We start from the raw sequence: 12,291 nt of genomic DNA on the forward strand, positions 1-12,291 counted from the left end.
GGTATCCTCTCTTTCTGTCTGCCAGAATAACCCCAGCGCTCTCACATCCTTTGTGACTCCTGCACACAGCTCTCTAGATAACCCAGTAGTAAGTCTTGGTTCCTTTAGGTTCTCTGAAGCCTTTGTCACCCACAGTACCCTCTTCTCCCTTTCACGTTTCCTGCCTGCTGAGTAGGAAAAGTGCATATGCTATAGCTAAGTCAGGAGTATGGTCCTAATAATGATGGGCTAAAAATAAAGCCTAATGCAGCTAATAGTGAAAATGTTTCATTAACTTACGGTGATGCAGCTTGTCTTCCTTATTTTACAGTAATCGCCATACAAAGTTTTAACTTTCCAGCCAAAACCTGAGGAGGTGTCTGAGCTCATCAGCATTTTCCCTTCAATTTCTAACAATGATGGGCTATGAGCGACTCCTTAACTTACTTCCTTCTTGTATTCATTTTTAGAGCTAAAAGAATCCAGTGACTACAAACACTTCTTTTAGTGTTTAACCCTTTCCTTCTTTTGTGTATGTGTGTGTTTAGTTACCTGCTTTTCTAAATAAATCAGCAAGCGTCCTGTGAATCAATGGTTTGTTTCAGTTCCTGCAAAGAGCTTCTTAATTATATAAGACTTCTTAAAATATCCAATTAGGTGGTGGTCCCTGCTCTCAGCAGTGCAGAGACACAGGATCCAGTTACGTCTGCTCCTGCTTTGTTGGGTATCAGCTTCAACCAGATGGTGTCAACTGTGAAGGTAAAAAAAATTAAAAACCATTGCCTCTATTATCAACATCCTTGTTTTAAAAGATCAAGAATAGATTAAAAAAATCCAAACAGAAGAGATCAGAATATTATTACGCCAGCTGGGCAAAAATATGAGATCATAAAAAGTTGATTTAAATAGAGTGTTAGAATGAGAGTTGTGGGAAGATGGAGTTAAGAAAGAATGAGTAGAAGAGATGGAGGATTTACAGTGGACAAGAGGCAGAAGATCTTGAATTTATTGTTGTGAATAAAAACAAAGAAAGTACCTGTTCTTTTTTATAATAGTAGGTAGTAATTGATAAGGCAGGTGAAATAGAGTAGGATTCTTCAGGTTGTTAAGGACACAACTGACAGAAAGGATGAAAGTTTTGAACATTGTGAGTGGCATGGGAATAGTCAAGGGGGAAGAATTGTTACATTTCTCCCAGAAGAAGATTTAAAGGGACATCAAATGCAATGGGCTGGGATAGAGCTTATCAGACTTGACTTCAGACATGTGCAATGTAGACATCTGCTTCTGAGCTAGTCAGCCTAGGCTCCTTTTGTTGCTAACTGAGAGAAACAAGCACTTTGAGGGCATGGTTCATCTTGCCTGTTTTGCATAGCTATTCTAGGATGAAAGGCATTACTCATCAGGAGTGCCTTTTTGTCTCATTGAAAAGGGAGCCTAGGTAAGTAGCACAGATACAAACTTCAAAATATAAAATAGATACTGATAATTGGTCAGACTAACACTAACCTAGTGTGAAATATAAAAAGGAATAACTTTTACATGTGCTACATGCGGATGCCAAATATTCTCATGCATTCAAAGAGAAAACAAAAAAATTCACAAAAGAAATGTCTATCAGTAGCTATAAAGTAGAAAGTTGCGACCTGTGGCTCAGAGAGTCCCTAAGCCTAAGCCGTATGTCGGTGGGAGGTAAAGCAAGGAAAGGATTTCTGAAAGTTTGCCTCATTCATATAGTGACTATAACCATCTGCTGCTGGACCCAGTCAGATGAGATGGGTCTTTTGCTCTCACTCAGTGCAACTTCCTCTTCTTTCTTAAGTACTGTGAATCAGCAGTCATAAGTTGTGTTACCGACAGGGTCAAAAAGTCTTTACTGGCTCGTGCTGTGACAACAGGGGTGAGTAGCCACGGTGTGGGTGTGGGTGTGTGAGCATGAGGTCAAATCCACACCATTCTTTGTATCCTGATGCTCAAAGTAATGACTGGTTGGAGGTGTGCCCACAGCTAGCCTTGGACCTCATCTCTTCCCAGTGATTTCATTTTTCTTACTTACTCTCTTTTTAAAAAAAAAAATGTTCATATTGTAGATATTAATGAGTGTATCACTGGGACACACAGCTGTGGGATTGGACAAACTTGCATCAATACATTAGGATCCTTTCGCTGTCAGCGGGACACAAGCTGTGGAACTGGTTATGAACTAACGGATGACAGTCGTTGCAAAGGTACGTCCTGTGCAGACAAACTGAAATCTTCCAGGCTTACGTAAAAAAATAAGTACATCATCGTGTCATGCTCTTTGACTTTTGGTAAATACACGTGTAAGTTGTAGTTACACAGGGGCGCACAGACGGTGCTAGTTCTTCTGCGACAGTAGTTTTCCACCTGTCACCTTGCAGATACCAGATCAGGCTGTCTGGGGACTACTGCAAAGACTTCCAGGAGAGATAACTACATTTATTTTACACGGGCAATTTGTGTTGTGCAATAGGAGCTGCTCTGGGGACTGAAACAGTTGATTTTGAAGGCCCAGCACTCACACTATACACATTTTTCTAGTGTTTACTATCTGGTCCTGTGAATTGGTTGCTCATTTAGTGAGTGGAGCGCCTGAGTTCTGCTCCTGGAGCATACCTAATAGTTTAGTTTCACCTGGAGGAATCACATTTGCACACTTCAGAGTGTGAAGCGAAGTGTGGCAAGTGGAGTGATCAGGTGATTCAGTTTGAAAACGCTAAGGTGGATGTATTTTATAAGAAAAGTAAGGCTTTATCCACAGAGGGTTTAAATTTGTTACAAAGGGGTTGATTTCTTAACGACAACAGTCTTAAGGATTTAAAAAAGAAAAAAGGGTTAAAAGCACTGTTCTTGACTAGTTATGTTTGAACACAAGGGTAGTAGTCTTTTTTTTTTTTTTTACTAAAGAAATGACTGATTTCAAGTTGCATTTAGCTCAAAGTATGCTGTTACATGCATCTATAACTTCACCTGATATGCTACCTTCACAGAGGTATAAATTAGCAGCAAAGACCTTTTGATGTGGAATTGGTTTCCACTATGAGAAAGTCTGTTCCTCCAGAGCTTAGAATTGTTTATAAACAGAGTAATTTCATTCCACTGAGTAAATGAACTCAACCAAAACTCTGGGTAAGGTTTTATTGTAGGAACTGATCAGTGGTGAAAAATAGAATGAATAAAAAAAATGAAGAACAAACTCCAACACAAAACCTGCAGAACATACAGACAACGTTTTTCAAAGTATCATGGTCTAACTTTGATCCCTTTGAAGTAAAATTTCTGCTTATTTGAATGACATCAGATTTAGGCCAACAAATAGCTTACCAGCAAGTATTAACAATCTTTCTCTGGTGGAAAAAAGGAGTATGGGCAGTAAATTACGCATGCCATTACTGTTAGAAATGTCTTATCTGGATAAGATATGTTAAAAATGTTAATTATTAATTTTATGTTAATAGTAATAAAAATAGAAAATGAATAATCTCCATGTATTATTTTTAAATGCCAAGTAAAATGACTGAATTGTGCAACGTGTAGAATCCTACTGAACCCAATTCATTATTAACCCATCCTAAACTTAAAACGGGCTCCACAATCATCATTTAAGTCTCACAAAGCTCTAGGGATAAGCAATTGCATCTACTGTTGTGTCAACTGCATAAATGGGAAAGCTGAGGCATCCTATTGCTAGACATTTTCTGCATTTTAATAGCTTTAGGAGATTTCATGCCATTGCAAGTTGGCAAACATTAAATTTTGGTTACTTTTATGTGGACAGGGTTACATTCGTGAATGAAGCCTCGTTAGCCCTTGTCTGCTTTATCTGAACCATAATTTATTCACAAATATTTATTGTCAATTCTGATCTGGAATGGAATATTAAAGTGAGCAGAAATCGTATTTATGTGCATTTTGAAGCACAATAATGCACAGATATTGCAAGCCTTGATAATGGATGGGAATCAAGGCCAATTAATTCACTTACAAAAGAAATGAGCAATGCCTGCATTAAGTCTAAGGTTAAAAATAAAATCGCACTTGGACATATAATTAAACCTTACTGACTTCAAAGCTGAGCCCATGTATAAGCACACTGCTGAATTAAGGCTGAACACTGCTGAATATGATGCTTCAGGTGCTTTATAATCATTTTGAATCAATTAGATGTGAGAACTAAACTTGTAAAGCATAGTAAACACACGCCCCCATATGTAACATTAATAACGAAATAATAAAAAAACCTCAACTTTTTCTACCTGTTTTTACTCAGATTCTGTTTGAGATAGTAGACCAGATTCATCTTGGGTCACTGCATTGAATTGTATGAAGGTGCACTGAGGATTAATCTGTCTGACCTTTTTAACTCTGTCTTATGTTTTAAATGTGCTGAAAAAGCTTCTGTCAAACTCCTGCTAACAATTTTTTTTTGTGATGTACCAGATATTGACGAATGTGAGACTGGTACTCATAACTGCCCCCCCGATTTTATCTGTCAGAATACTCCAGGATCTTTCCGTTGCCGACCCAAGCTACAGTGCATGAATGGGTTTATACAAGATGCGCTAGGCAACTGTATTGGTAAGACATATTCTTATCTCAGTGAATACTTAAACGTTGCCTATGAGATAAGTTGTGGTTTCACTGGGTGAGTTCTGAGCTTGTCAAGTCATTCTTCACGCATGTATGTATTGCTCAGCTGTGTGTTTTTTCTGCGCCTTTAAAGGCATACTAGACCTGTATTTTTAATGAGATTTGATTACCTAAGGCACTTAGCTGCATTTGAACATTTTCCTTAAATCTTTGGGTATTTTATCTGAAACAAATTTTTTTTAAAAATTGTGATACGTTTCATAAAACATATGTGATATGTCATGGTCATATGTGATACGATCACAACACATGTGATATCATCACATATGTGCTAAATTGTGATACATTATGATCTCTCTCTATCCAGAAAGTTTTAGCTAAAGCCTAGTATAAAAAGCTGTAATTTATGACATCCTCTGTAACACACTTTGTTGTATTAGTATGTGTGGTTTTACAGGTATGTAGGTCTTTCCAGACCTGTGCCTTGTTAGTTACAGCCTATCAAGAACCTTATTATGTATGAGAACGATGGGCCAGTTATAAAACACTGTGGAGAGGAGTTTTATTTTAAAGACTGATTACAGTCTGTCGGGCTAATGCCTTGTTTCCAAGACTCCTACAGAACAGAATTATAACCTTCATGTAAATATGTTAGAATTACTGGTTTCCAACAGACTCTAAATGGTATTGTCTAACGTGACCTACAAATCTATCAGTTATTCCCTTGAGTAGTATTTTCAAGTCTCAACTTAGCTTTGAATTCCCCCAGCGGCGTAGCATGTCTTGGGCTTGTGGAACTGGCTGGGTGGCGGCAGCTGCCAAGTCTAGCTCATTGTCAACTCCTCATTCTCCTGACCGTATCATACCCTGTAGTGCCGAAATCTGACACTCGAAGCACTGAGACTGGAAATAAAATTGCAGTTTTTAAAATGAAGGGGGCCGGAGCTTGTGCACAGCAAACCCTTTGAAGACGTGTATCTGCCATAGCTAGCACCAGGCCCACGGTAGTTAGTAGTTTGCTTGCCTTCACTGGCATTGTAAAGCCACATCAATTTGCAGCAGCAATAGTTACGTTCCCTAAAATCCATTTGCTCGGAATATTTACCAAAACAATCTCATAGACTGATTTTTACACACTGTGAATCAAATGCTGCCCTATGTGGTGCCGAGGGGAAAAAGTATGAAAACTTTCCTGTCCATCCGGTGTCTTTGTAATTTGAAAATTTTACACTCTAGTGAGCTGGGATTGGCTTCATATTATACTATGTCCCCTTCCCCATCTTCAGGCATCCAGAGTTTTGCAGGTTGGATGCTGTGCTTAATACCATACCATACCAACTGGAAAGCAGTAGCTCTTCAACAGTTAACAGTACTGCTGTGTAAAATGATGATAATATCCTAGTGAAATAGTTGAGAAAATTTTAGGTAGAGAAGTACTCATGTGAAGCTGGACTTTGCTGAAGGTTATGGGATGCAAGCCCATGCACTCACAAACACTGCTGCTCCTACAAACTGTCAAGTCTTAGTTACATTAACATTTCCAGGTGTCAAAGGCTGCCTCAGTACCTCCTGTAGCCACTGATTCTCATTGACTCTGAAACTCCTTTCCCTCAGACTGAAGCACATGCTAACTTTGTGTAACAGTGAGTTCCTTACCTTCTTGGCTAAATACACCACACCAGATCGTACTCTAATACAGCTTAGTCTCATCTCATTACGTTTTCTGAGATTTTGCTTTATAGTGGCTTCTTACCAGGTAAAGACATCTTTGTCACGAGGAGATATGATGTCCAGTTTGTAAAAAAACAGACATACATTTGATGGGTGGTAGAGGGCTGCCTAGTCTTGTGAATCCATAGATAAGCTATTCACATTCTTACGTGTGCACATGGACAACTTACCATAAGACAAGGTAAGGTATTCATGGTGAATACCTGTGAGCAGTAGTTTCTCTCTGTAAAAATGGAGTCGGCTACTACCTGTATGAGCACATACTACCAAATAGCTCATTCACTGTGAGCCACAACCCATAGACTGTAGCATAACTGGTTGAGCTGGTGAACTGAATTGTTGGTCATCTCTTTGTATCTTTCGGGGAGACTTTCAAAGGCATTTAAACAAACACAAGCTCTGTACCCAATTTCTACTGCTTTTCAGTGGGTTCTGGGCCTCTCATACCGCTCCCAATCTTCACCCTATCAGTGAAGCTAAATGGCACAAATAGTTGTATTCTCCCATGGGCAGAACTTTTCAAACTCTGAAGGGTTACATCAGGAAAGCATTTTAACTTAAACTTCTTCAGACAGCAGATAGTTACACTGATGACTTGTGCTTTTGTAGATATCAACGAATGCCTGAGCACCAACATGCCATGCCCAGCTGGGCAGATCTGTATTAACACTGATGGCTCGTATACCTGCCAGCGAATCTCACCCAGCTGTGGCCGAGGTTATCATCTCAATGAAGATGGAACAAGATGCGTAGGTAAGTAACAGTTTGGAATTAAAAACAGTTAAAGAAAATAAATCACATCTATTGTTTATGTTTACTAGTTTCTTGCACTTTGCCCAATTTTTTCTCATCCCTCAGTCAATTCTTGATCCTGTTCTTTCCCTCATGGCAGTCCCAACAAGTGAAGAATGACAAGGATCCACACTCTGTCCTTCATATAACTCATGAAAGCCTATATTCTGAAAAGTTGTTAAATGATAATCACTCCCCCAAAATGGCATTGTCTGTGATTATATTAGTGTATTGGAACAATGCTGTGTGGTCTCAAATCTCCCCAATACGGACGTGTAAGACAAGGCCCACCTAATGTCCCACAGAAGCCATTCAAGTAATGTTGAAAGGCAAATATGCCTTTGGCTGGCTTTTAACTAAGGTGGCTTTTGCAAGGAGGGGTATTTTTGCATGTGTTTTCGATCTTTGTAAATGGTTTATCAAAGCACTTGTGACCGTGGGTCTCTGGCATCTTCACCAGCTGAGGATCTGATCCATGAATACTGAGTATGCGTAATAAAACAATTTTGCACCTGACCTCCTCCAAAGATTGTCTGATTTCTTTTCCCTTCCAAGTCCATGAACATTAACAGGACACCTGAGAGAGAACCCTTTTCAGCAAGAATAGTTTGGATTTGTGACTCTGATCTTCTTATGGAAGCTGAGAGCTAGATCAAGGTCTTGCTTTCCGTTTCCAAACACTTTGTAACTACTAAGGGACACAGAAATATGTTAACGTGTTGCTCTTCTCTCAACTTGCATGCTCAGAAGTGTACTTTCAATCACTTCTCTCCTTTTTTTAGATGTGGATGAGTGCTCATCCTCTAATCAGCCTTGTGGAGAAGGACATGTTTGTATAAATGCCCCAGGCAACTATCGTTGTGAGTGCAAATCTGGCTATTCTTTTGATGTCATCAGTAGAACTTGTATTGGTAAGTTGCACCTATCGACTTCAACACATGCAGCCATGGGGTTTTAAAAAATGATGCCGTGTAAAGAATGTTACTGCTCTCTGCATAACCTCTTTCATCTGAATGTAAAATTGACTGCTATATTATTTGTATAAATCTAATACCATATTAAAGAGATGTTGATACTTCAAAGGAAGGTGTATTAGTATTGTCAACACGTTATCTGTTATCCTGTTAAAAGGTAAGATTATGAGAGTGTGTGTAATTGTTTTCTGTGATACTTTTATATGCACCTACAGCAAAACATTCCTTTGGAAGATGAAATCCTTATAGATCAAATTCAATTATGCACTGAAGTGCTTCTAAATGAGCATTTTGAGCAAGTCCTTCCCTCTCTAGTATGAAATTTAGATCTAGAAAATAAAAGTCAAACTTTTATGACCATGTTCTTGGACAGACTACTACTGCAGTAAAGCCAGCCAGTACATAGACCTCTGTATGCATTTATCATTGCAGATATTAATGAATGCAGACGCTATCCAGGACGCCTTTGTGCTCACAAGTGTGAGAATACTCCTGGTTCCTATTACTGCACGTGTACCGTGGGATTCAAACTTTCGGCTGATGGCAGGTCATGTGAAGGTATGGCATATGCTTTGGTGACACAGTGTGAGATACAATTCCTTGCTGTTTAGCTATTTCCACTTGATTTTAGCTTGTAAGACTGCACTGTAATGGCATGAGAAATCAACCCAGTGTGGTCTCTGATTACATGAATGGTGTTATGATTAATCAAGGCCACTGTAGCCCACAGTTCCAATATATTGCCCTTTGGCTGGATCATGCAGAGGTGTGTGGGTCTGCATTTACTGTATTTTGAAGGGTGATTCAGCTAGATCAGATTCAAGACCTTTAAAATCACCCTTTCTGATACCCAGATACAAAAATGCAAGTGTGGTCCTAAAGACTCCCTCCAAGTCACACACCTTGAAGGACAGTTGGAAATAATAGCACAATGCTGATTAACCTATACTGCCAGACCATGTTCAGAGTACTACACCCAAAGAACTCTATTTCCAGCTTATTCAGTGACATGCATATCATCCTTTTTTAATTAAAAAAATTGTCTTCCACAGTTTTGCCTTAGTTGTGTAATAGGAGTGACGAATATAGCAAGAAATTTGGGGTTCAGGTATATAATTTTGCATTTCAGATTTAAATGAGTGTGAGAGCAGCCCCTGTAGTCAAGAGTGTGCCAATGTGTATGGCTCCTATCAGTGTTACTGCCGCCGTGGCTTTCAACTTAGTGACATAGATGGGATTTCCTGTGAAGGTAAGCATTATGGTTTTGCAGATAGAGCATGAGTGAGCCTTTTGTATTCTCACCGTAACGTACATGAACAGCTCCATGTACTTGTAGTTGTTTCGTTTTAACATTTGATTCTCTTTGGTATTTTCCTATGAAACTATGAACTGTATTTAATGAAATAAAATGTCCTAGTCTAGAAATATCTCTGCCTGTGTGGTGTCAGTTTTGGTGTTGACACTGAATTGTAGCTTGGCATACTTCTGTAACTTGCCAGAAATGTTTTTTCTTTCCCTGAGGAACTAACAGAATTTCTGGTTTTCAGCAAGTGACAGCAAACACATTTATATGTTACATATGTAATATATAATATTACTAGGTAGTATTTTACATCTCCTTTTTTTGTGGCTGGTTCTGAACTAACATGTAAGTGGGTTTTCCTCAAACACAAGGAGGATGTGGGTGTGACCTTGTGGATAAGATCCTGAATTTGGACTCAGGCCTCCAGGACTTAGTAAGACCTTGGGCAGAACACCTCATGTTGATTTCCTTTTTGTAAGAACAGGGAGAAAACTATTCCTCTCCTTCCCTTTTGTAAAGTACTATGGTACACATCACTGTAAAGTGCTTACTCTTATCCATTTACTTTGTCTCTTGGTCCTTTATGTTGCTTTTAATTTTCTTCACACCTCCATTTATTCCTGACAGCCTTTATTGACTAGAGCCTCCCCTATCTGATGAACTTTTTCCTTGCCCTGCAATTAGAATAATGAACTTGTGTTTGAAGTTCGCAGTGGGAACACTGTACTTGTGCCCTTGGTTGAATGTCATGAACACCCAGTAAATTAGTGGTGTTTTCTTCTTGCAGATATTGATGAATGTGCTTTACCTACTGGAGGGCATATCTGTTCCTTTCGATGTATTAATATTCCTGGGAGCTTTCAATGTACTTGTCCCTCCACTGGTTACAGGCTGGCACCCAATGCACGCAACTGCCAAGGTGAGTTCAATAACTGCAGGGAGACCTAACTAGATTGTGGACTTCTGAAAAGTTCTAGCAAGTTTTTATGTTCAAAAAAATGCCTTTCCTACAACATTATAGGTAAAGCAGTAAACATCAATCTGAAATCTGAAGAAACCAGTATTTTATAATAAATATACAGGAAATTTCACTTATAAAGTATAGAATGCAGTAGAGAATACTTTTTATAACATCCTTAAATAATTATAACAAATTCTGAAGATGAAGATTCCCACTGTGAAATGGTATGAGTTAGCTTAGCTGTTAAAAGGAAATATCATACTCTGAACATTTCAGCAATTATTTAGGTCTTGTCCACTTAGTGGTACTGCTGCTCTTCCTTTTCCTTTTCTTGCATGTTGTTTGTGTTAGTTTTCTTCTTTTTTGTTGTCCTGCCCTCCCCTTCCAATCCTGTAATAGCGTTTAATTGCACCCCATGTTCTGGAGTACCTAATATACTTTTATCATCTGGCACCTGCAAGTAGAAGAAAGGCGTGTGTTTAATCCACTCACCTTTTTCCATTTGGCAGATATTGATGAGTGTGTTGCAGAAAGCCACAACTGCTCTTTCAATGAGACCTGCTTTAACATCCAGGGGGGCTTTCGCTGTCTGTCTTTGGAATGTCCAGAAAATTACCGCAAGTCGGGAGATACGTAAGTACTTCCTTTTTCAAGGTTGAACAGTTTTTTGGTGACATGATCTCCTTTATGTCACACCACTGTTGACTGAATACATAACGGATTCTGGCAAATACGTACTTTGTTGGTAGGCCTACCCTATGTTTTGCACACACAGGTCTGGTCCCTTTCTCATGCTCCTGTTTCAGTCTAAAAATGCATTCCCTTAAGAAATGCCATGTGTCAGTGGTTTGCATCATAATGAACTATAGAGCCGTAAGCTCTGTTCTTTCTCCAGCTACCTTGCAGGCAACCTGTTAGGAGGGTTACATTCAGCTTCAAAATTCTGACTTTTACTTCCTTTCACATGTAGTTGTTCCTTACTCTTACATTCCAGTGAAAGAGTTGGTTTTAGCTCCCTTTCTGAAGTCTTACCAGCGTTGTTGCAAAGCATTGCAGGAATGTCTTATTTCATATTTTCATATTCATACATTTCATGTACCATTTCATTTCTGTTAAAAAAGCTGGGAAGCCTAGCAAAAGTGGTATGTTAGCTGCTGCCCATAATTAAGTCTCTTAACCTAGCTCAGAGAAAGTCCATGCAACCTGGTGTTAAAAATATGTGACATAGGTATGGGAGGAGGAGCTGCTGGCAGCTCATTTATACCTATCAAATGGTGATAGCACTATGGAGAAGTAGTTGCAAAATGTCAGTCGAGTAGCTAGAGTTTATGGCTGATGCAGATGACTGCTTTTCCTCCCACCTGGGGCTTTATGGCCACACGGTACTCCAGCGATTCTTCTGAAGGCTGCTCCATGCTCTGTGTGCCCCATACCCAGGTAAGTGTATGCTCCACCAGCTAGGGAGGAAAGCTGATAAACCACATTCGTCATCAGCCTGCTATTGCTTTTTCACAGTCAGTGTTCATATGCCCATCATCTTTTTGATAAAATTGAGTACTCTGTGCCTCCTCTGTAGAATGAGGCTAATGCTGGTCTTCATCAGAGGGACTTTGGGGGGTTTAGTTAGTTTGCATTTAAACCTTAAGCTGTGAAATGCCATATAAGTGGCACAGCAAATGTATTTGTTTAGAGTGCTGTAGATGGAGTTCGTGGTATAAAAGCAGGTATTCATAAGATACGCTTGTATTCTGAGAAGTGTCAATAGTAATAAAATTTGAAATTATATTTGTCACATCAATAAAGAAGCAGTGCCTTGTGATGCAGATGTTCTCTTTATTTGTAATATTGTGGGTTCATTTGTATCCTAAATGAAAAAAAGTCATTTGCACTAAGCAAAATGAGGAGATTCCTACTCTTATGGAGATCCCTGAGTTGCAAAG

The 12,291-nt window shown here is 39.1% G+C and overlaps 1 protein-coding gene across 1 annotated transcript in view; it reads left to right on the plus strand.

The window, feature by feature from the left end:
• Positions 1-12,291, plus strand: part of FBLN1 (fibulin 1) — a gene marked incomplete at both ends in the record, with an annotated part of 81,070 nt that overhangs the window by 34,179 nt on the left and 34,600 nt on the right. Inside the window, 9 exons of the mRNA XM_082014025.1 lie at positions 637-738; positions 2,070-2,207; positions 4,441-4,578; positions 6,931-7,074; positions 7,896-8,024; positions 8,520-8,645; positions 9,217-9,336; positions 10,178-10,309; positions 10,861-10,984. Coding sequence (XP_081870151.1) covers positions 637-738; positions 2,070-2,207; positions 4,441-4,578; positions 6,931-7,074; positions 7,896-8,024; positions 8,520-8,645; positions 9,217-9,336; positions 10,178-10,309; positions 10,861-10,984 — 1,153 coding nt within the window. The remainder of the gene's footprint in view (positions 1-636; positions 739-2,069; positions 2,208-4,440; positions 4,579-6,930; positions 7,075-7,895; positions 8,025-8,519; positions 8,646-9,216; positions 9,337-10,177; positions 10,310-10,860; positions 10,985-12,291) is intronic.

The sequence above is a fragment of the Phaethon aethereus genome (assembly GCF_964289735.1).
Source record: "Phaethon aethereus genome assembly, chromosome: 1".
NCBI lineage: Eukaryota > Metazoa > Chordata > Aves > Phaethontiformes > Phaethontidae > Phaethon > Phaethon aethereus.